Source organism: Eumetopias jubatus, unplaced genomic scaffold (genome assembly GCF_037043125.1).
Source record: "Eumetopias jubatus isolate StellerSeaLion01/CBP00866 unplaced genomic scaffold, mEumJub1_p1.0 scaffold_16, whole genome shotgun sequence".
Lineage (NCBI taxonomy): Eukaryota > Metazoa > Chordata > Mammalia > Carnivora > Otariidae > Eumetopias > Eumetopias jubatus.
Genome location: NW_028274822.1, coordinates 58,117,684 through 58,140,894, shown reverse-complemented (window position 1 = coordinate 58,140,894; position 23,211 = coordinate 58,117,684). Strand labels below are relative to the sequence as shown.

Sequence of the window (23,211 nt, the reverse complement as noted above, 5' to 3'; positions counted from 1 at the left end):
GTCCTTCTGTGACTGGCTTATTTCACTTAGCAAAATGGCCTCAAGGGTCATCCATGTTGTAGCCTGTGTCAGAATCTCTTTACTTTTTAAGGTTGAATAATATTCTACTGCATATATATATATGTGTGTGTGTGTGAGTGTGTGTGTGTGTAATATATATATATATATATATATATATATATATACACATACACACATATATACATTTTGTTTATCCATTTATCCATTGGTAGACATTTGGGTTGTTTCCACCTATTTGGTTACTGTGAATAATGCTACTATGAATACAGGTGTACAAATATCTGTTTGAGTCTGCTTTCAATGCTTCTGGGTATATACCTAGAAAGATGTTTTTATAAATGAAAACAGTAGGGCTGCATTTCTGGGTCCCAGCTTAGTACATTTTCCATTTCAGGCACACCTCAAAAAGGGACTGCATGATGCTAGAGAAATAAGTTTAGGAGGAGCAAGCTGTGACATGGCCGTCATGTGGCTGGTAGGTTTCTGTGGGCTCCTCCGAAGGTGCTAGATGCTGGCTGGGGAGGGGGGTGGCACAAAATCACAAATCACAAAATTAACTCAGGAAGAGACTTCCTTCCCAGTGGGATCAGGTCATCATAATAAACATTTTAGAATTCAAAAATCTAGTTTGTTTTTCTATTTTCTCTCTTAGTTTCTCTTAGTTTCTCTCTTAATTTGTGGATCTTCATTATAGCTATTTCATTTACCTTAGCTTAACTTGATCTGTTACTTGCTCAGAATTCCAGTTTAATTGTAGTTCTTCACATATTATCACTAAAATCAGCAGTGTAACTTCTGAAAGAGAAATGATTGTGGAGTGCTCTCAATTTAAACTAAAAATGCTAAAGCTAATGCTCTGGTCAGGATAGTAATTAAAAGATATTTTGAGAATTCAAAATTTTATAAGTCATAGAACACATGGTATTAAAATAATTGTTGGCAACGTCCTTTAGCTCTCTGTTAGCAAAAGGACCTGAACATCAATAAAGAGTGTCACACTGCACATAATCAGATCTATAATTTTGACCTTTGAAACTGAACTTGTTAATGATGTTCATTAATCAACCACATTCTTCCTATAGTTGGTTTCTCCCTTCACATAATGATTTATCATTTCAGTTAGCAACTTATAACTTCAGCTAAATTTTGTTGTCCCTGTTGTTCTTTGTATCAGTGTTGATCAAAAAAATAAAAAGGTACATAGAATAAGAACCATTTATTTATGTTGTATTCCTTTGTTAAACCATTGTCAGGGCCTCTGTGCCTGGCAGGCTTCCCTTGGGAGTAATCACTAACAAGCTGTGGGTTGTTACAGTATCAGCTGTGGGCAGCAGAGGGACACTTCAGGCTGACGGTGGAGTGACAGAGCCTGGACCTCATCATTGCGATACTGGCAAGTATGTCCCTACTTGAGGGGACACTCATTAAGCTAGATTTGCTGAAGGTCCAGGTTTAGGAAAAATCAGTGTTAGAATTTAGGGAGAAGTTTGGCGACAAGAGTTAGAAGCTGCCTGGAGATCCAAATGGATGGGTCATTTAAGTCCGGGCACCAGCACAGCAATTAGGCCATAGAAAATTAAATTGTTCTTGAAGTGAAGCCAGTGGAGCTCAGGCACCTGAGCAATTTCCTGCCAAGCCGTGAAAGTGGGTTGGCCCCACCCTGAGGAGTGAGCTGTGGCATGGCTGTCATGTGGCTGGTAGGTTTCTGTGGGCTCCTTCGAAGGTGCTAGATGCTGGCTGGGGAGGGGGTGGCAGGGCTGTGGGGCAGGTCTGTTAGATGCGCCACGAGGGCTATGGTATCCACTGCAGACACGGGGGCAGCTCAAAAGCTATAGGGCATCGGAAATTGTTTAAATTTGGATTCTCTTTCTTTTATTTTGTTATGTTAATCACCATAGATTACATCATTAGTTTTTGATGAAGTGTTCCATGATTCACTGTTTGCATATAGCACCCAGTGCTCCATGTAGTACGTGCCCTCCTTAATACCCTTCATGGGGCTGACCCATCCCCCCACCCCCCTCCCCTCTAGAACCCTCAGTTTGTTTCTCGGAGTCCACAGTCTCTCATGGTTCTGGATTCTCTTTCTTAAACACAGGTTATAAAGGTGTGTGTGTGTGTGTGTGTGTGTGTGTGTTGGGGCAGAGGGAAAGGATATATAGGGGAGATAGACTATCTTCTTCTTCTCTGATTACAGCAGATTGATAAGCATTACTCCCTCTCAAACTCAGCATAAGGAAATCAATAGCCATATGGTGTTACAGAGCCATAGAGCCTGTTTTCACATGATCTCCGGGTGTCCTGGCTTTGTTACCTGTGCTGGACTAAGCAGCCAGAGAACCCAAGCACTCAAGGCACATTCCATCAGGAAGTTACTTTAGGAAGGAAGGTCTTGCTGGTGTGGGCTGGCTTCCTTCCCAAGAAATCATACACAAAGATGAGCATTGTTGGGAGCAGCCTCGTACTCTCTCTTACCCTGGGGGAATTGTTTTAAAAGAGCAGAAAGATGATTTATGTGAAATCTTACCAGTGAAAACACTCTAAAAGATGTTACTATCTGAGGCTCATCTAGAGTCCAGAGATCTCAAACCTGGATTAGAGAGACAGACAGGAAGCAACAGGTTTTCTAAGTGCAGAAAGCAGAGACAGGCTCTAGTTATAAACCGGAGGCACACTTAAGCCACACTACCTGGCAACATCACCAACAAGCTCAGTGAAGCTTAAGTGATTGTGTGTTTCCAAATAGGGACCACCTACTCACAAAAAACTTTGTGGGCCAGTTTCACTATTTGAGGGTGTCATAGGTACTAATGAGATTGTGGGCAGAGAGGAGGCACGGGCAAGGAGTCTATTGTCCTTTTCTGGGATAAGACAATACCTGTAGCCAGAAACAGGTGATAAAGAATTTTAAAATATGGTCCTTTAAATGTCTTTTGTTTTGTTTATCTTAAAACAGAATTAGGAATCACAAATTGGTGACTAGATGCCCATTTTATTTAGCCAAAATTTAAATTTAAAAATTGATCAGTTGCCAATAATTAAAAAATGAGAAGATTTAATGAAAGAAATTAAGATTTCTTGCTTCCCTGGGAGTGGAAAGGGCAGAAAGATCTGTGTCACTGTAGTATACCTGGGCAAAGCTGAATGGCAGGTGCCTCCTCGAGACACACTCTTCACAGAGGGCCTCCCCTTTAGTCACCTGGGTCATCTTTACAGGTCCCACAGGCAACGGTGAATTGACCTTTAAACTGTACCTACTGTGACCTTTAGGACCAGAACTCTGAGTCAACCCTAGCTTGACAAATTATAAAAGAAACACCTTAAGTACTATATCTACAAAACTATACAAGCCAACAGATGCAATTTCAATGAAGCAATCCTCAGCAAAGATACCCTCGTGAATTTCCAAGTGTCCCCTCAGGGCACAAAATTACTCTCAGATGACAGCCACTGAGTTAAGAACTTCAGTGAATGCTATGTCTGCACTTCATTTTGAAAATCTTAATATATTTCTGAGATTTCCCTCGCTTCCCTTTTAGTACAGGTTAAGGCCATACCTACGAATTAGGCACTGATAACTGACCTATTCTCTTTGAGGAGTGGCCAATTTCTTCAGTGACTGAGTGCTGACTCCAAACCTACCACCCAGGCTCTTAGGCAAGCCAGGAAAAAAATAAAGGGCATTGTGATAGTTCCCAGTAACTATATACTTACACTAAGCTGTTCAGTAAATGGCTTTTTCCTGATTTTGTTAATGTTTTCTTTCTGATGGAAGGACAGGGAACCGATGTTTATTATCATATGCTCCTACCAAACACACACTCAAAGGCACTATTTCATACAAGGATGCAGTGGGAGAGCTATTAGCAGCCAAAGGGCTGGAAAAGAGAAAACCCAAATGAATTTCAAAGAGCACTGGCAGGGCTACCGAAGACAGGAGTCTGAACATTTCCATTGTAAACCCACTGAAAGGAAGACTAACAAACTGGGTATTTTAATTTATTTAGGACCCATGCTCATAGTATCAAAGAAATTCATCCTGTAGCTGTTTATTCATTTCTGAATATGATAATTTTTTTCTAAATTGATGTTGGTTGTGAAAACTATCTAAAGGAATACTCGCTTTATAAAAAAACATTTCAGAGGTGGTTTAAAAATAAATAATACTTTAAGTAAATGATAGTTTAGGAACTCATTTTCTTTTAATTAAGTTGTACTGGAATTTAAATATATCCCTACTCACTTATTTCAATATATCAAATTGACAGTGTAAATAATTGTTATTCAAACTATTCAAAAGAGAGACTCTGTCCACCAGAATGCCTACACTACAGAAAACTTAAAAAATATCTTATGCTTTTATAAAATTTACGTCTCCCAAATTAATAAGAAGCCAAAGCAATTCAAAGTCCAGTGTCTCACTGAAGGGCTTGCATTAAATAAGAGTGTTTGTCTATAATTGTGAAATACACTTCACACCTACAACCACAAAGCACCTTGCAGGGCATGAGAGCAGAGTGTCAGAGACAGGAAAAAAACACACCACAGCTAATAGAAAAGACAAATGGGACCCAGGTAGCTCAAGAGCCTGCATGCCAGGAGAGTGTACGTGAGCTCTGTAAAGAAGGGATGAGTAAGGAAAGCACCAAATCCCAGCATCCAAACCGGATGGAATTCTGGCATTCGGGTGGGTGCTGCTTCAAGCCGCCTGGGGACCAGAGAAAACTTTCGGAAGTAGAGTTCACGCTTGCACATGTGCCTGCGCGAGCAAACGGGCCATTCTTAGATACAACCAGGGCTGCATTTTTTGCCAATTTTCTGCTTTGTGTTGTGTTCACAAACAAATAGAAATATGTTGAATTTAATAAGCAAGTCACGTTTTGCTTGTTGCAGTACAACCCATAAAAATAGCTTCACTTTATTTCTCCCACAGCAGTGCTGATGGGGAAACAGCACATATGAGAATAACAGCAACAAAAACTGCCTCCAATGGGTCTGGGGAAGCCCTGGGCGCCTTAAAAGACATATTGTGAGGGCACTGGGCAAAACCACGCTTTTTCCTATTCACCTCCATACACTGTTTGCATCTGTAATGTGAGGTCTGCCAGAGAGAGAGAGAGAGAGGAGTATTCCTTTCCTCATTAACTCAGTAGTCCCTCTCTATTCTCTTTAAAATTTAACTTTATATAATTTTCTACAAATGAACCTAAGTCAAAGATTCCAGATAGAACTCCTTTTCTTGGTAAAAAGAAATTTAGATTTATGTTAGAGAACAGGGATCAGGAATCTTGACCAAAGAATATATACATATATTATTACATATATATGTATGTATATTTCTCTTATACTCTGTGTATTTTTCATTACTGTCTCACTCATCGATACAAAACAAAACCAGAAAGAATTGAAGGAGTGATCCTGTTAAGTTTGAATTCCTAATCAAGATGACAGGTTTAAAGTCATCCTCAGTTTTCAAGTCCTGGGAACTTCCCACTCTACAAACCAGACAGCGAAGTCATGTCAACATGAATGGTGACATACGCCCCCTACAGAACACAGACAGCCCGGATGGGACTGAACTGGGAGCATCCACGCACATCATCTGGGGACATCAGCTGTGGAGAATGGTCAGTTTTAGTGGTAAATGTGCAACCCCTTCTTAACCCCCTTCTAGGTACCGTCAGACTTGAGCTTCAGAGGTAAGAGAGACCAGATATAGGATAAAAATGGGTTGTGTGGGAAAGTTACAGGCATCAAAATTACCAACCGGCAGAACAATTGTCCCCTGAGATGTCTGGTAGGCACCCTACTCAATGTGTGCAGGTTCAGGGCTTGTGCCCAGTGCCTAAGACAAGAATGGCTCTGGAGGGTGACCCTGACCTCTGGGAATTGAGACAGTTGGCTGAGCAGGATCTAGGGCAGGTGCAAGGAGTCCAAACACATGCATGACACTATTCAGCACACCGAGGAGAGTGATGCTGGCCTTTGGGGCTGACTCCAGAGGCAGACCCCGCGGCCCCTTACTGGGTCTGGGTCTCACAGGTTTGGATACACAAAGTATTTGCATTGAATGCCAAGACCATGACCACTCAGAAGAATTGGGGGCTTAGAGAGAAATCCCCAAGAGTGGTAGTATTGATGTCCCAAGACTTTGGCTTAGTTCTCTCTAAGCCATACTCCAGCCCTCTTGACTGAGCAGGGGCCTGAGCAGAAAACTCACTGCTGGGTATCTGGCCCAAGGGTGGTTTTCCCTCGTGCCATCAAAGCCTGGCTTCCAGCTACAGGGACAGGGAGCTATCTTACTCCCGGTAGCTGTCTTCCTTGCTACCTTGATGATTAAAGACCCATGTTCTCCACAGGCAAAGGAGAGGTGGACTCCCTTTAAAGGAGAAACAAGCCCCTTGTCCTTGCTTGTCTCTTCAGTATGAAAACAAGAACTCTGAAGCATGCACGCACGGGCAATGAACCTAGAGTCAGCTACAGGTCATAATCTAAAGTAGCAGATTATGTATATTATTAATATAGTTAATATTTATTGGGGCTAGCAATAAATTTGATGGTAAGAACTCACTTTCTTCTTCTAACATTCTTATGAGGTAAGTACTATTATTATGCCCTTGGTATATATACCTGTGGAGACTGAGGGACACAAAGCCAAGCATCTTGCCCACGGTCACGCAGCTTGTAAGCCACAGAGCCAAGGAGTGCACCCAGGCAACTGTCTCTAGGGACTGCTGGTACCTGCACGCCACTCCCAGACTCTAGAGTTTGTCTCTGAGCAGGAAAGGCTGGGGTAAAATACTCCTTTGCTTCACGGCTCACTGTCAAACGTAACACAGTTCTCTCAGTCACTACACCAGACAAGGATACAACACCCTCACTTTGTGAGTTATCCAAAGTAAACATAACGGCTGAAGAAATGACATGAAATACACGTCCTTAAAAGGATTTACAAAACACTTCTGTAAAGGCGGAAGTGGAAAAAGCTTTTATTTAGCTATCTTCCTGTGATGGCTCAAAAAGAAGACTAAAACATGACAGCAGAGTTTCCAGTATTTGCAGACTTACAGCAATGGTAAACTGCGCATGCTGATTACTATGCTGTCTCCAGCTAATGGATCCAGACAGCACGTGAGTTTTAACAGAGCAAGAGGCATCTCTGAGTTTAGTGCTGTTGGCCGTTAAGTGGTGGAGTGAGTGGTTAACAATCAGACACACTTGACTTATGCTAGGTTTTGCCCTGTACTACCTATGTTACCTTGAACAACTTTCCAAACTTCTGGGCCTCTACGCTATTATTTATCAAGCACCAGCTGTGTGTACGAGTTATCTTACTTAATCTTCGTGGCCCCTTCTGAAGTACACAGTAGCCTCATCACCACATTTCCCACTGCAACCTGAGTTCAGAGAGGGTAAGCAAATCACCCACATTTACTCTGCTACCAACTAGGAGCTGGGATTCAAACCAGGTCTGTAAGATTCTAAATCTCAAGTGGCTGCCCCTTACCATTCTCTGACATTTTCCTCCTATAAAATAAAAACTTGGTGCCTGTGTTCCGCATCTTCCTGTTTAAAGATAAAATCTTCTGTATAAACAGCTCCCAAAGAACCCTTAATAGAACATAAGAGACCACAGTCAAACCATTAGGTTGAGTCCAGAAATAGCGGCTAATATAGGAGCTATTAGGATAATCACATAAAGTCTGGGTTAGAGGAGGCCTCAGTTTGTTTAACTTCTCTCGCTACCACAAACCATCCAGTTACCATCTAGAAAACTGAAGGACATCAGCTGATTGATAGATTAGGATGACATATCCATACTTATTTGTGTACCGAGCTATCCGGTTTCATGCATGCCAAAGCATGTGCTAGAGCAGAAAAATCTCAGCATCTGCGTATTTATATAGCTGCCTATCAAGTACACATATTCTAAATAATAATCACAAAGAAATATCCACATATGACTATCTCAACGTGGTTTGAGAAAATGTGATTTTGAAACAAGACTGAAGAAAGCATCCAGACTTAAGACATTTTCCACATACAGCTCACATGGAGCTATAGTGGAAAAAACTTCCTATCGCATATGTAAACAAGTATAGCAGAAGAACTATAGAGAATGCCAACTTGCCTCCAGCCACATGCTACAGGCATCTCTTTGAGAATTGGGCTTTTATCAAATTTTCTCTCTTATCTTTTTTGATTCATGATGTCTTCAGAAATACTTCCTATTTTTATTGAGATTTTTCTCTCGGTATCAGTATTGTTTAAATATAATAGAATAGGTTCTACTGACTGTATCCTTTGCTGTGCAAAAGCTTTTTATCTTGATGAAGTCCCAATAGTTCATTTTTGCCCTTGCTTCCCTTGCCTTTGGTGATGTTTCTAGGAAGAAGTTGCTGCGGCTGAGGTCAAAGAGGTTGCTGCCTGTGATGCGGAGAAAGGGGAACCCTCCTACGCTGTTGGTGGGAATGCAAGCTGGTGCAGCCACTCTGGAAAACAGTAGGGAGGTTCCTCAAAAAGTTGAAAATAGAGCTACCATACGATCCAGCAATTGCACTACTGGGTATTTACCCCAAAGATACAAATGTAGGGATCCGAAGGGGTAGGTGCACCCCGATGTTTATAGCAGCAATGTCCACAACAGCCAAACTGTGGAAAGAGCCAAGACGTCTATCGACAAATGAATGGATAAAGAAGATGTGGCATATATATACAATGGAATATTATGCAGCCATCAAAAGGAATAAAATATTGCCATTTGCAATGACATGGATGGAACTGGAGGGTGTTATGCTGAGCGAAATAAGTCAATCAGAGAGAGACATGTATCATATGACCTCACTGATATGAGGAATTCTTTTTTTTAAATTTTTTATTGTTATGTTAATCACCATATATTACATCATTTGTTTTGGTGTAGTATTCCATGATTCATTGTTTGTTCATAACACCCAGTGCTCCATGCAGAATGTGCCCTCTTTAATACCCATCACCAGGCTAACCCATCCCCCTACCCTCCTCCCCTCTAGAAACCTCAGTTTGTTTTTCAGAGTCCATCATCTCTCCTGGTTCGTCTCCCCCTCTGACTTACTCCCCTTCATTCTTCCTCTCCTGCTATCTTCTGATATGAGGAATTCTTAATCTCAGGAAACAAACTGAGGGTTGCTGGAGTGGTGGGGGGGTGGGAGGGATGGGGTGGCTGGGTGATAGACATTGGGGAGGGTATGTGCTATGGTGAGCGCTGTAAATTGTCCAAGACTGTTGAATCACAGATCTGTACCCCTGAAACAAATACATTATATGTTTAAAAAAAATAAAAAAGAAGAAGATAGCAGGAGGGGAAGATTGAAAGGGGGGGAAATTGGAGGGGGAGATGAACCATGACAGACTATGGACTCTGAAAAACAAACTGAGGGTTCTAGAGGGGAGGGGTGGGGGGGATGGGTTAGCCTGGTGATGGGTATTAAAGAGGGCATGTTCTGCATGGAGCACTGGGTGTTATACGCAAACAATGAATCATGGAACACTACATCAAAAACTAATGATGCAATGTATGGTGATAAACATAACATAATAAAAAAATATAATAGGTTCTAAATATTTAATGACATGTGCTCCATTTGCAAAATGTACACTTGTTAAAATATGTTCTGGAAAGGAGGTAGAGGTACAGTGCTTCAGGATTAAAATAGTGACATTTACCTTAACAGGTGTTCATGTAGTTGAATAGCTAACATTTGCTATTTTGACCAAGAATGCATATCTCTTTAATTATTTTCATATAGTCCCAACTTCTCTAATTTCTATTTTCCATAATAGCTGAAACAGGATTATTGTAATTAATACAAATATCCTAATCAAAAACTAATGATGTAATGTATGGTGATTAACATAACAATAAAAAATAAAAAAAACACAAATGTCCTCAAATTTCTAAAAGATCTATAACAATTTTAGAAACAATAGTAAATATAATTAATCAGGGTAAAATTGATGGTGCTTGTATGCTAAATTCTGTCAAACATGTTATTGAGATAAATTATTCCCTATGAAAAATGTTGAAAATGCAGGTATTTTCATTTTCATGAATATATTTAATTATACATGGATGAAAAAATGATAAACACTAAGTATCTCCTGCTCAATTTATTATATGTTAATTTTGAGAATACAAGTGACCCTTGAACAGCACAGGTTTGAATTGTGTGGGTCCACTTATACACTTTTTTTTCCAATACAGTAGAGTAGCATAAATGTATTATGATTTTCTTAGTAACATTCTTTTCTCTAGCTTACTTTATTGTAAGAATATAGTATATAAAACATACAACATAGAAAATATGTTAATTGACTATGTTATCAACTGCCAGTAGGCTATCAGCAGCTGAGTTTTGGGAGAGCCCTTATACTTGGATGTTTGCATGACGGGGGGTCAAGTGCCCTCACCACCACGTTGTTCAAGAGTCAACTGTATATTGTCATATAACTCTATGAAACTTTAATTTCACATCCATCTTATAGCCTTTCTTAACATTTGCTGCATCAAAACACTGCACTCTCAAAAGAACACATATTTTGGGGAAAGAGAAAACAGTAAGAAATAGCTTTCCTTATCAGATAAAATAAAAATAAATGTAAATGTAAAGGTTTTATAACAGTTTTTAAGGAAAAGGTAGTTTCATATTATATTAGTCCAAGCAAGCTCAAGTGGATTAATATTCATCAATAAATTAACAACTAGTCATTCATTTGTGATAGGTTTATAAAACATTATAGCCAAATAAAACTGATAGTTGTCTCTGCTTTTAGTCATTATTGCCTCGATGTAAATGAACTCCATGAGTTAGCATGAGTTGAACAGATTTTACCTATCCTACTGGTGGCCTACCTTAAGCGACTACTTTTTATAGAAGGCCAGTCCTTCAGAAAGCAACATCATCTTAGCTAAGCTAATAATTGGCAAAGCCTCCCAGTTAACTGTGCTGTCCCCCCCACCCCCACCGACTCCTAGGAGCTCAGGGCCATCTGGCCTGGCATGCTGACAGACTACCCATTGTATTTCCAGAAATACTGATGAGCGTGTTCCACCACACTTTCTCCTGGGCCCCATCTGTCTTTATGACCAATGGCACATAGTGGCCTTGGCTGACACTGAGCGCCATGGGCAGAAGCATCGGGAGCTAACTAGCCCGTGCAGGAATGGAACCGGAATCCGATTAGCATCAGGCTTTAACCAGCAAAAACGACTAATGACATACTGAACCCCACACCTGGGGCAGTTCTTTCCTTCCCTCTCTCCCCCTCCCTGTTTTCATTTTCCTCCCCGCTCCCTCCTTTCCCTCCTGTCTGACGGTGGGAAACCGGGCTAAAAGATAAGCAGTTCACCGAGTCACACCTCTAGACTTGAGCCAACTGAACCATGACAGCCTTTGGAAGAACTACAGGCTTTGTTCAAATAATGAAATACAGCAATGAGTTGCCCACGGTACTTCTAGAATAGCACACATACAATGTCAACAGAGGCTGAGGCATAGAGAAAACACGGTATTTTGGAAGTGGGGGGGACTTTAGAGATCATCCAGTATAATTTTCTCAATTTACAAATGAGGACACTAAGGCCCAGAGAAGTTCAGAATCACAAACGTAGTTAAAACACAGGTCTAGGAATTCCAAATCCAAAGTTGGTGTTCTTCTGGGGGTGGTGGGAGGTGGGCAAAGTGGGGGCAGGGGGTCAAAAGGTGGTGAGGGGTGTAACTAAATTCATTGTGGTGATCAGTTTACAATATATACAAATATTGAATCATGATGTTGTATGCCTGAAACTACTGTAATGTTATATGGCAGTCCTCAATAAAAAAATCAATTCAGTGTTCTTCTAACCAAACAATGTGGCTTATTACATATCAATGATACTCCTGCAACTTATGATTAATATCATGCTTTAATGATTTAAGAATACAGCTTTTAAAATTTAGACTAAAATTTTGGAGAAAACCCCAAATAATTAGAATTTTTAAGAATGCCTATTGAATATGAAAGTTTATACCACATGACTGTTCAGGTCTAAATTTTATAAGTTTTGTATTTATAGGCATGACATATTGGTAAATTTACCTTCCAGAGAGCATATTCTGTATTTCAGAAAAAGCAAATACAAAAGTGGTACATGCTGTGAAAACAACCTTTTTCAGATTAGTACCTGGTAAATAATAAGTAAATAATGTAAATTTGATATGAGCTATTGGTATTTAGTCTAATATTGTATCAAGACCATATGTTACCAGAGGTAAGCTCTTCAAATGCATAATTTATAACATAACCTCCATGACTACCTGAGAGACCTAGGTAGAATAATGAATTAATCCAGCAGAAATAGACCCTTGGAGGATGAAATGACATTTAGCTAAGGTCACAAAGGGCAACTGGGTTAGTAGTCTCAGGCTATTCCTCATAGACAGTTTGCCAGATGACACAAAAATCCAATATATCCCCTTAACTAAAAATAAATCTTCTCAAAATGTTTAGTTTGGAAGGGTGTGGGGGGATGGGTTAGCCTGGTGATGGGTATTAAAGAGGGCACATATTGAATGGAGCCCTGGGTGTTATATGCAAACAATGAACCATGGAACACTACATCAAAAACTAATGATGTAATAATGTATGGTGATTAACAAAACATAATAAAATACAATTTTAAAAAAATGTTTAGTTTGAATATCCAGGCATGGAAAGGCCTAGTGTTGCTTCAAATTTATACTGAGCAATATTAAAAATGAACAGGACCAACCACTGGTAGCAAAGGTAAGCTATCTGCATAAACACTGGGGTGGGGAGCAATGCAGAGGATCCAGGAGAAAAATGCCTAAGAGGTGATGGAGAAGTAAGAGAAGAAATAAAAAAAAGAGAAACATGGAGGAGGCAAAAACTAAAGAGATAAATAGCTAAAGAAGAAGAAAAGAAGGATAAAGAAAAGAAACTTACAGAGAAGTGAAATGAAAAGAAAAAAAGAAGAGAAAATGAAGAGACTTCCATTTATATGACTAATAGGTCATGGGATCTAATGTACAGCGTGGTCACCATAGTTAACAACACTGGGTTGCATGTTTGAAAGTTGCTAAGAGAGTAGATTTTTTTTTTTAAAGATTTTACTTACTTATTTGATAGAGACAGACTGAGTACAAGTCGGGGTGGGGAGTGGCACAGGCAGAGGGAGAAGCAGAGTCCCCAGAGAGCAAGGAGCCTGACGTGAGACTCGACCCGGGACGCCGGGATCATGATCTGAGACGAAGGCAGATGCTTGACTGACTGAGCCACCCAGGCGCCCCACTAAGAGAGTAGATCTTAAAAGCTCTCATCAGAAGAAGAAAATGGAAAGAAAAATAAGGAGAGAAATTAAATGATGGGTGGAAAAAGAAAGGAACTGAGGATGTAGAACAGGGGGGAAGGAAGCACTCAAATGATAGGGGTCCATTATTAGTACCATGCGCAGCTGGGACAGAGCAATGGTTTGTCCTGGGGCCTGAGTAGAACAATAAACATAGGATGAAGGACAAAGCCAGAAGAGATGCATGTTGGATATGAGCTCACCCCCTAAATAGTGTGTTACCCAAGGTTTTCTCTTCATCCTTGACTTCCTTCTCCCTGTACAGTGACTCTGAGTGACCTCATCCAAACCCAGGGCTTCAGCTCAGCACAGGCCGATGACTTGGTCTGTGGAAAGTGTTATTCCGAGTCCGCACCGGCACGTCCAACTGCCCAGTGGAAGTTTCCACTGAACTTCACGGAACAGCGAACTGAAAAAATGCAAGGCCTACCTCTCCCATCTTCACTCTCCACATATGTTCTACTTCCCACATGCCACATTTTCTGAATGGTAACATCTCGACTACGCTGCCCAAGACAGTAACTAGATTCTTTCTCTGTTACTCTTTCTCCCTGGGCTTCTGCCTCCAAATGGCCACTAAAACTTACCTCCCAATATTTCTAAGGCTGCCCCCTCTTCATCCAACTGCTCCTCCTGATCTGAGTTCTCTTCCCTCCCCTCTGTGCTCAATCCTAATATCAGAGTGATCTTTCTGGGATTAGAATGACATCCCATTACTACCTGCTTAAAGGCCATTGGTGGATCTTTGGACCAAGTCCAGCCTCCTTAGATGACAGACAAGACCTTCAAGACCTCACTCTGCTGAACTTTCCATCCTCACCTCCTAGCATCCATGACCTACTCCTACTCTATAATTGTTTTTAAACTACAGAGAAAAGGATGAAGGTGGAGTATTATTACTGTATGGGAAAAATTAAGCTATCACTATCTATATTTTTATGTTGATAATTTTTATATAAATTGAACACTGTACCATTAATAAGTTTTCACTCATTTCTACAACACAAAAGGCATTGGATATTTTTCAAGGGTGGGAGGCAAGGATTGCTTGTTAGAGCCATACTGGGTTTTCTCCTCCCCCAAACCACCCCTCGACCAGACAGAGCAATCTGACAACATCCAGTGTGCTTTATTCTTGTCCTTAGTCATACCATGGGCTATGTTCCTGCAAGCCTGTTTTTTCAGAGTCTCTTTCTCATGGGGTGTTGTGCAGATTAAGCCCCCAGTATGGTGTCTGCCTGCACATAACAAGGGCTCAATAAATTTGGTCATCACCATTATCTTCATCATAATGAGAAGGGGAGAAGTCTTATTTCTCATGTCCTTGAGAACATCAAATGTGTTAATACATTAGTAATCAGTGCTAAAAATTTCCTGATTAGTAAATGTCTTTAAAGATTCTGCAGAGTTTTATGCACCAATGTGTGGGAAGACATGTCATCTTATGTTAACTCGGCATAGTCATACAACACCACAGTCATTCCTTTAAATTTTGTCCCATAACCTTGAATGCTAGATGAGGAAAAATATCAACAATCAGAGTCACAGGTGTGCCTTCAAAACCAATTCAGTAACTTGAATATTTTCACACTCATGAAGCAACTTGGCAAACAATGGGACAGAACCGCATCTCTGGCAACAGCTAGGCGCTCACCTTTTCTTCATTACTAACACAACTCCAAGAAATATAATAACGAACAGCAAGATGCCAGCAATGACTCCAGCAATTTTGACTGTGTGGTCTGTTTCCTTCTCGGGTTCTGGGACTGGTTTCGGGGTGGCAGCTCCTGAAAATGGAAGGAAATGAAAAAGGACAGACGGTGGGTAAGAGAATAAAGATGTTACATTTTTAAAAATTTTCCTGCATTTACCAGACTAAGAAGACTTATCAGAGCCAGCAGACAGACAAGCTTTTGATTTTTTTCAACAGCTTTCATATGCACCGAAAGGAGGGTAATTGTTCATATTGCTCTTCAATATTTTATGAAACCATAACATAAGTTGGATAGCACACCCATGCCTGACCCTTTTCTAAGAGACTCTTCTCAGTTCTTTTTTATATTTATTATCTCTATTGGCTCCCTGCTCTTTCTGCCATTTAAAAACTTGCTAATGACACAATAGCTATCCTAAGCCTTTATCCAAATTTGATTTGCTGGAACATTTTCCTCAATTATTTTTCATAAGTGAAGCAGTAATTCCATAACATATTAGCCCAAACACCTGGAAAAGTGAGATAAGCTCATTTACCATGCATTTTACCAGCAATTGTTTTTTAACACAATAGAGATTTTCCCCTGCCTTTGGAAATCTAAATCTAGGTCACATCTGGTAGGCAAAAGACTCCTTCTAAGCAATTTACTCACAAAGTGGGAAGCAGCTGATGATCACACTACTGGCACCCACATTTAATATCTGTTTAAATGAGATAACCAGAGCCTTCCAGTGGCTACGTCTTAGCTCGCTTGCTTTTCCATTTCCAAAACACCGTTTGTCCTGTTTACGGTATAATGTGATGGAATGTCAAATCCATGTCTGATGAAATATCCATTTCCTCTGCTAAATGAGTTCAGGATGAAAAAATATTAGGAATGTAATGTTCAATTCGCTAAGCAGAATCCATTTTTTTAAGGGCTTCCACCCTTTTTAATCAGAACGTGACGGTGTTGAGCATCTGATCCATCATGCCACCACCCTCACGAGGGGTCAGGACAGATAATTCTGAAAGTAGAAATTTTATGTTCTAATTTCTCGCCTTAGAATTTTCTTGGTTTTGTTGGTAAAAAATGTAATTAAAATTGAATATTGAGGGGCGCCTGGGTGGCTCAATTGTGAAACATCTGCCTTCGGCTCAGGTCATGATCCCAGGGTCCTGGGATCGAGCCCCACATCGGGCTCCCTGCTCCACCGGAAGCCTGCTTCTCCCTCTCCCACTCCCCCTGCTTGTGTTCCCTCTCTCACTGTCAAATAAACAAATAAAATCTTTAAAAAAAATTGAATATTGATACCAGCCCTTTCTACCCTTTCGTTGGGTTTTCCATTCACACTTCACCTGATTCTTGAAAGAACTTAGCCATCCTTGTGTCTGGTGCATTCCAGACTGGGCTTATCCTTAGATGAATCAGTACAGGGAAACAGGGAGTGTCAAGCTCTCACTTTCCATCTGTTTCCACTGGAAACATATATAAACTACATTTCTTTCAAAAGTTATTCATGTTAAGATTTTATGTAAGATGCTGCCTCTTGAACCCAGCTGTGGTCATCAAACTGATGAAGCTGGTTGAAGGTTAAGACTGGGGAGACACACAAGGCAGAAGATGACTTTCCATCTACACGTGCATTCCAATCAAAGTGACGATCATAATGAGAGCCGTCATGATGTAAAAATCATACCTTATTAAATACAAACCCTTCTGCATAACCTGTTTTAGGTCATTTTTATTTCTGATAACTTCAGGAGGATGTCCTGCTACTTTGTTTTAATGAATATCCCTCACACTAATTATCCAGATAAATCTTGAAACTGCTAATATTCACTATTTTTTAGTGTAATTACATCTTACATATACCACTCCAATATGCCACTGGAACATACAACCGAGTGGTGGATTTACAGGATGTTGATTCATTAAATAAATTGCTAAGAGAGATTTAAAGATAAAATGTTACAAAAGGATGAGAATTTTTAAAAAATCCATATAAAAATAAACATTTAAAATTCACAAAAGTGAAAAAGGGGGCAATATTTTCCAATTTCGATTTCTTTTGTTCAATTAAAAAAAACTTACCTTTAAAAAAAATAAAATGAAATTGGTTTTATTCTTCCAAATGTTGGCATATTGGGAGCCATTCGACTGATCTCACCAGTTACTAGATTTCAAGTGGTCCAAATATATTTTCTAAATAACTGGTTCACTGAGTTTCCTTGTAACTAAATTAGGCCAGTAAGTACAACAGTTGGGAAAGAAATATAGACTTTACTTAGCCTAAAATACTGAAATATAAAAAACAACACAGACACAACTCAGACATCATAAACCCTCAGGAAAGGAGAATTTGTCTTGTTAATAGTCACGTTTGCTTCTATTAACTAAACAACTGGTTGTATTTCACTTTAGCCAAAATTTTGCCCAGGCTCCATGAGAACTGGTGAATACTCTACGCATCTCTTTGCATCAGGAAAAGAGACCCCCTCGGAGCCTTTCATTTTCTTCGGGAAGAAGACAAATCCATTGTTATGCAGCCAGCATAAGCTCAGTATTATCATTCTTTAGCACTTACTTTTAACTCATTTCACATTGCAGGTCAAGAAAATGAAATGTTCTATCTCTGCAGGACACAGTTGCAATGTGATTACGGTGGCAATCGTGCAGAATGATTACGGTGGCAATCGTGCAGAATGGAAGAGCAGCTCAGAAAAGGAGAGGAGGGCTGCCCTGAGCTGGCGGCGAGCGACCCTCCTTTTGCCTGCCGTGGGGCAAGGCCACCAGACCACGGTGACAGCGCCAAGACGAAGGGGTTGTTTGGAATGTCCGGGTTTAGGACTGATCTGGGAAGCAAGAATCAACGCAAACACAAGTTGGGAGGGAATAAGTCACCCCAGTGAGCTAATCTCAGGGAGGTAGGTGTGCGTCATTAATTCCAAGTTCACTCTGGGCACCTGCCATTCCTGCCTTTGTCTGCCTGCCCTGCCCCTCCAGCGTTTCCCGAAACAGGTATCTTTACGACCGCTTTCCACAGGATGCTCTTTTCTCCACTTTTGTTTTTTTGGAAACATGTGGTTGTGAGCTGTCAGTCAGCCTGGGACAGACAATAATTTGTGACAGAATGTGGTTGCAACTGATAGCTTGTTGTTTCCTCCCCCCTCACCCAAATCTATGAATTTAACAGTATAATTTACAAACTCCTTCACAAAAGAGTTGTTTTCATAATATTTTCCCTTCTGTCTTGTTATTTTCTTGACAGGTTTCTAATGGTACGAACTTTTACTCCTTTTTTTTGGTATAAAGTCTAATTCTTCGGGGAAAGGCATTTTTTCCCCCTCTTCTGTGCATTCTGTTTAGAGTTTACTGCATGTTTAGATCCTTTTAAAGGGAATACATTCAAATGTGTGCATTTAATAGGGGGCATTATCTAGGCTTGAACATATTCGTTAAAATGATGAATAAGCTAAATATTTCATAGATGGAGAGTGACAGGCTGCTGAAATTGTAGCATATAATCCTCACAGATGCCCCCTCTACTGATTCCTACTGATGGCTTTGGGTGTTTTGTTTTGTTTAATGGCCAAGAAGATTAAAAAGGGTGGTATTCCAGTGAACTTGCATTAGGTAAGGTTACAGATAAAACATCTCGTGTGAAAAATCTCAAAGGAAAAGGAATGATTTTTTCCAATGCCTTACTTGGTTGGTTTTCAACTTAGCCGAAAACATGAGTCTTGGCCCAGTGTTTGATGTTAAATTATATAACAGCACACGCCAGGCCGAGAACATGATGTACTCAGCCACTGGTTTGAGGTTTGGGCCCAATTTTGACTACTGAACTGGCTGCAGAAATTTTTCCAGAAGACCCAAGGACACAAGCCCAGGAGGCCACAAAAGGCATCACTGCTGCCTGGGGCCACTGACCATAGCGGCCCCAGCACCACGACTGCCTCACCTTGAGAAAACAGGAAGCCTTCCTTTTTTTTTTTTTTGAATTTAATTTAATTTTATTCTGTTATGTTAGTCACACAGGAAGCCTTCCTAACAGGAAAAGTGAACATTAGGAGTAGCCCAGGGGCAGTTTGGCAGCCCAGAATGTCCGAGTAATGGTGACTAGTGCTTGGCTTTCTCCTTGAATGTGGAAGAAAATCAGCAATATTCTTCATTTATTCAACAAGAACTAATCGAGTACCCCAGTGGTGCCATGCACTATTTTAGGAATACCACAGTGAACAAATGGGTCTAATAAAGACATCTGTCCTCATGGAAGTTCTATTCTTGTGGGGAAGGACAGACCCAGACGAAAACAAATGCTGTCAGTAGGATGTGAATCAGTGCTGGTCTTCGGGGTGGAATCTTCGAGTGGGGCAGGTGCTACGCAGCTCGGAGATACGGGATCGGAGAAGGAATCACTGAAAGACGGAAGGGACAGAGCTCCACTGACACCCAGGGAGGAACATTCTGGGCAAAGGGAAGAAAAGATTAAAAGGTACAAGATGGGACCGTGGAATACCGAGGTGGGCTTGCAGTGGACTGAGGCGGGGAAGCGGTGAGGCACAGTGTCAGAGTTGGGGGCACCTCCATAGGTCACTGAGAGGACTTGGCTTTTTCGCCGCATGGGAGAGCTATGGGAGGATTTTGAGTGTTGGAGTGCCGTGATCGGGCTTGTGTTTCCGGGTCACACTGGCAGTGGTGTTTAGAATAGACCACAGTGGGTCAATGGTGGAGACAGGAATATCAGTTATGAGGCTATTATAAATAATCCACGCAAGAGATTAAGACGGTTTGGAATAAGACTACAGCAGTGGAGGTGGTAAGAAGAGGTGAGCCTTGAGATATGTCTTGACAGCTGAGCCGCCAGCATTTGCCCCTGTGTGGGAAGGAGAGGTGCTGGTACAACACCCAGCCTTCCAGCCAGAGGAAGATGGATGGCCCTCAACTGGAATGTGGAGAAGCGAGAGGAGCAGTGCGGAAGTGCGGAGCGGTAGGTGGGGAAATGAGGAGTTTGGTTTGGGGCTAGTTTTGAGATATTAGCCATCCAAAGGAGACATCAGGTAGGTGGCTGGAAATAAAGGGGAGAGATCTAGGTAAATCAAGGTCATAAATGGGGGAGGTGTCAGCAAAAATATGGTATTTAAAGCCATGAGACTGCACGAGGGCACTTAGGAGGCGACTGGGGAGGGTGGTCATAAGGAGGAACCGGTAATGGAGATGAAAAGGAACAGACAATGGATAAAGGAGGAAGAGCAGCAAGGAAGAGGGGGTCAGTGAGAATATAGAGAGAGGAAGCATCAGTGTGGACGAGCCAGAGGAGAATGTAGGGATCAAGTTAAGTTGGTTGGTTTGTTTGTTTTGAAGATGGAAGAACGTACAGCATTTTTTAGATTATTATTATGTTAAGCACCATACATCATTAGTTTTTGATGTACAGCATTTTTGAATGCTAATGCTTATGACCCAACAGAAATTTTGATGAGGCAGCAGGGAAAGGAAGACTGCTGAACTGCTGGAGGGCCGGGAAGGGATGGGCCCCAGGGCTCAGGGAGGGGCTGCCTTCAGCCACAGGACAGACGCTTCACTCAGAGGAACAGGAGATGCCAAGCACAGAGGCCTGACGCTGAGCAGATGGGTGGCGGGGGGGGTCTCATGGTAGAACATTTAACTGGACTCTTCTGACTGCTTCATTTTCCCAGTGACAGAGGAAGCAAGATGGGCACGTGTGACTGTGCACGAGGGAGGAGGTGAGGGTAATCTGGGGAGAGAGGAGAAGTTTTGAAATAGTTGCTGGTAACAGTGGGAAGGAGAACAGGCGAGGCTGTGGATAAATGGGATTGAGCGGTGACAAACCTTGAGTCCCAGAAGACACAGAGGCTTCTGAATAGCAGGGAGAGGAAGGAGATAGGGATGCACTGCATGGTACAGGGGTGAAGGTCTAGGGGGAGAAGGGAAAGCTAGATACCTGGGCCGGCCAAGAAAGGCAGAATGCAATGAATCCTGATGGTCTCAAGGCAGACTGTGATGGTGAGATGTGAGGGTTGGGGTAGGGGCTGTGGGTTTATCCAGGAGCGCAGAGCTCTGGGGCCCCCTCCTCACTCCTCATAACTAGGATGAAGAAGAGGAAGAGGAGGAGAAAAAGGCAGAGGATGACAATGCTCAGAGTTACATCCCAAAGGTGGGGAGGGGTGTGAAAAGTGGTCAGGAATTAAGGGTGGGAACATTTCTGGAATGGACACTTGCTTGAGCAATCCTACTCATGTGCTAATGCTAATCTTGGTTTTCATAATCTTCAAAGTCACAACTCCTTACTGAGTACCTTTTATGTTCAAAGTGCTGTAATTATATCTGTAGGGGAATTCGAGATGAGAAAGAAGACTGCACCTCATCTTTCAGGGCACAACACCAGAAGCCACGTGAAGTGCCATGGGTGAGCTCTAGAACCCAATGTGGGGACAGTGGACAGGGAGGCTTGGAAAGGCTCCTTGCCAGCAGGTGTAATATGAATGGGCTTGAAAGATGGGGAGGATTCCAAAAAAGGATGCCTCATAAGCCAAGACGGAGAGGTAGAGAGCACAAAGACATCTCTGCGATCAGATACTCCTTTAGCTGGGCTGCAGGCCAGGGAGTAGTGGAGGAGAGGCTTGGGAAACTGAGGCTTTATGGTTTGCTTCCTGGCTTTGCTTAGCAGCTAGAACAGCCTGTATTGAAAATAAGAAACAAGGAGCTGCAGAAGGTAATGGAGCTGTGCCTGGAGAGGAGTAAGTACAGGCTCACGGGGGGAAGGAGGGGCCAGGCATTTGGGGGCCATTGGGAAGGCTACTGCCTCACCTGAGCCTGGAGCCTCAATATCTGATCTAAAGGGGTGAGTGGAACTGAAAGGTGAGCACAAGGGGCTCACAGAAGGCACCCCACCGGCTGCACACAGGGGCACTCAGGTCTCAGATGCCCAGCGCTAGCTGGATGCTGGTGCCATTTATGGAAGTACATGGCTGGCCTCCTGCCAGGGAAAATGTGTGTTTAGGTTGAACTGAATCTAAGCAACAAAATGATTCATTCCCACCACACACAAACGGTTTCAGTGGCAAACCGAACACCAAAATACCCCTCTTGGTATTTGGAGGCAAAGGAGAGAAAAACGTTGGGGACAGCAAGCATGGGAGGGCACCACTGAGAAACTGAGGAGGCTGAGACACCTTACACGATGAGACATGAGGAAACATAAAAGCAGAAAGTAAAATGGCAGCTGTGGACATTCGTAAGATGACGGTTTCCTCAAGGGTGTTTCCCAGCACTCTGGTTCCAAAAGATGTTCTAAAGCGTCAACTGAGGAAGCCTCAGCCACTTTGTGCTAGCATTTTTATGACCTTATGGACTACAAAAGCTATTTTAATTAATTTTCATAGGTTTTGGGGTTTTTTTGTTTTGTTTTGTTTTACCTTTTGCAGAGGTAGATTTCTTTTCTTTTTCTTAAAAATAGCAACACCCTGGTTTTAAACAGAACCATGAGACAGTTCATTCATGTCTTGTTGTACAGAAAATTAGAATTCCTTGCAGTCGGTTTTTAGTTTTTTCAGCTGTGCCTTAACGTTATACATAATCGTGAAACATCTACAAGATTTTTCATTTAAATTACATATCACTGTTTTTCTTCCTTGGAATGCAAAGTCAATCAACTACTCTGGAATAATCTACATTCACACTTTATGTATTATTTGTAACCTGATTATGCTTTTGAATTTATAACTCTTCCTTTGTCCCTAATTTCCACCCTAGGGCATACAGAACATGTACGGCTTACAAGTAATAATCAGAAATACAATTTCTCATATAAAACTGAGATACTGGATTGTTTGATATATACTGTCTCTAAAAAATTAATCTACTTTTTTATTTTTTTCTAATTTTATGACAGTTACTGCTTTCATTTATTGATGTGGCCAACACCCTGTGGGTAAGATGATCTAGCAAAGCCTCATCACTTACTATCTGGGCACTAAAAGTTCCAAGAGAATTATTAGTGCTGTTACTATTCTGATGAAAGAGCTTTATTTTTTTCATTTGCATTTCTCAAATCATGGTCAAGTCATACATGAGGAAACAACT

At 41.4% G+C, this 23,211-nt stretch overlaps 1 protein-coding gene across 1 annotated transcript in view; it reads right to left on the bottom strand.

The window, feature by feature from the left end:
• The window catches only part of PTPRM (protein tyrosine phosphatase receptor type M), an 824,025-nt gene that overhangs the window by 223,601 nt on the left and 577,213 nt on the right, over window positions 1-23,211 (bottom strand). Inside the window, exon 14 of the mRNA XM_028123955.2 lies at window positions 15,063-15,195. Within this exon, the coding sequence (XP_027979756.1) occupies window positions 15,063-15,195 (133 nt within the window). The remainder of the gene's footprint in view (window positions 1-15,062; window positions 15,196-23,211) is intronic.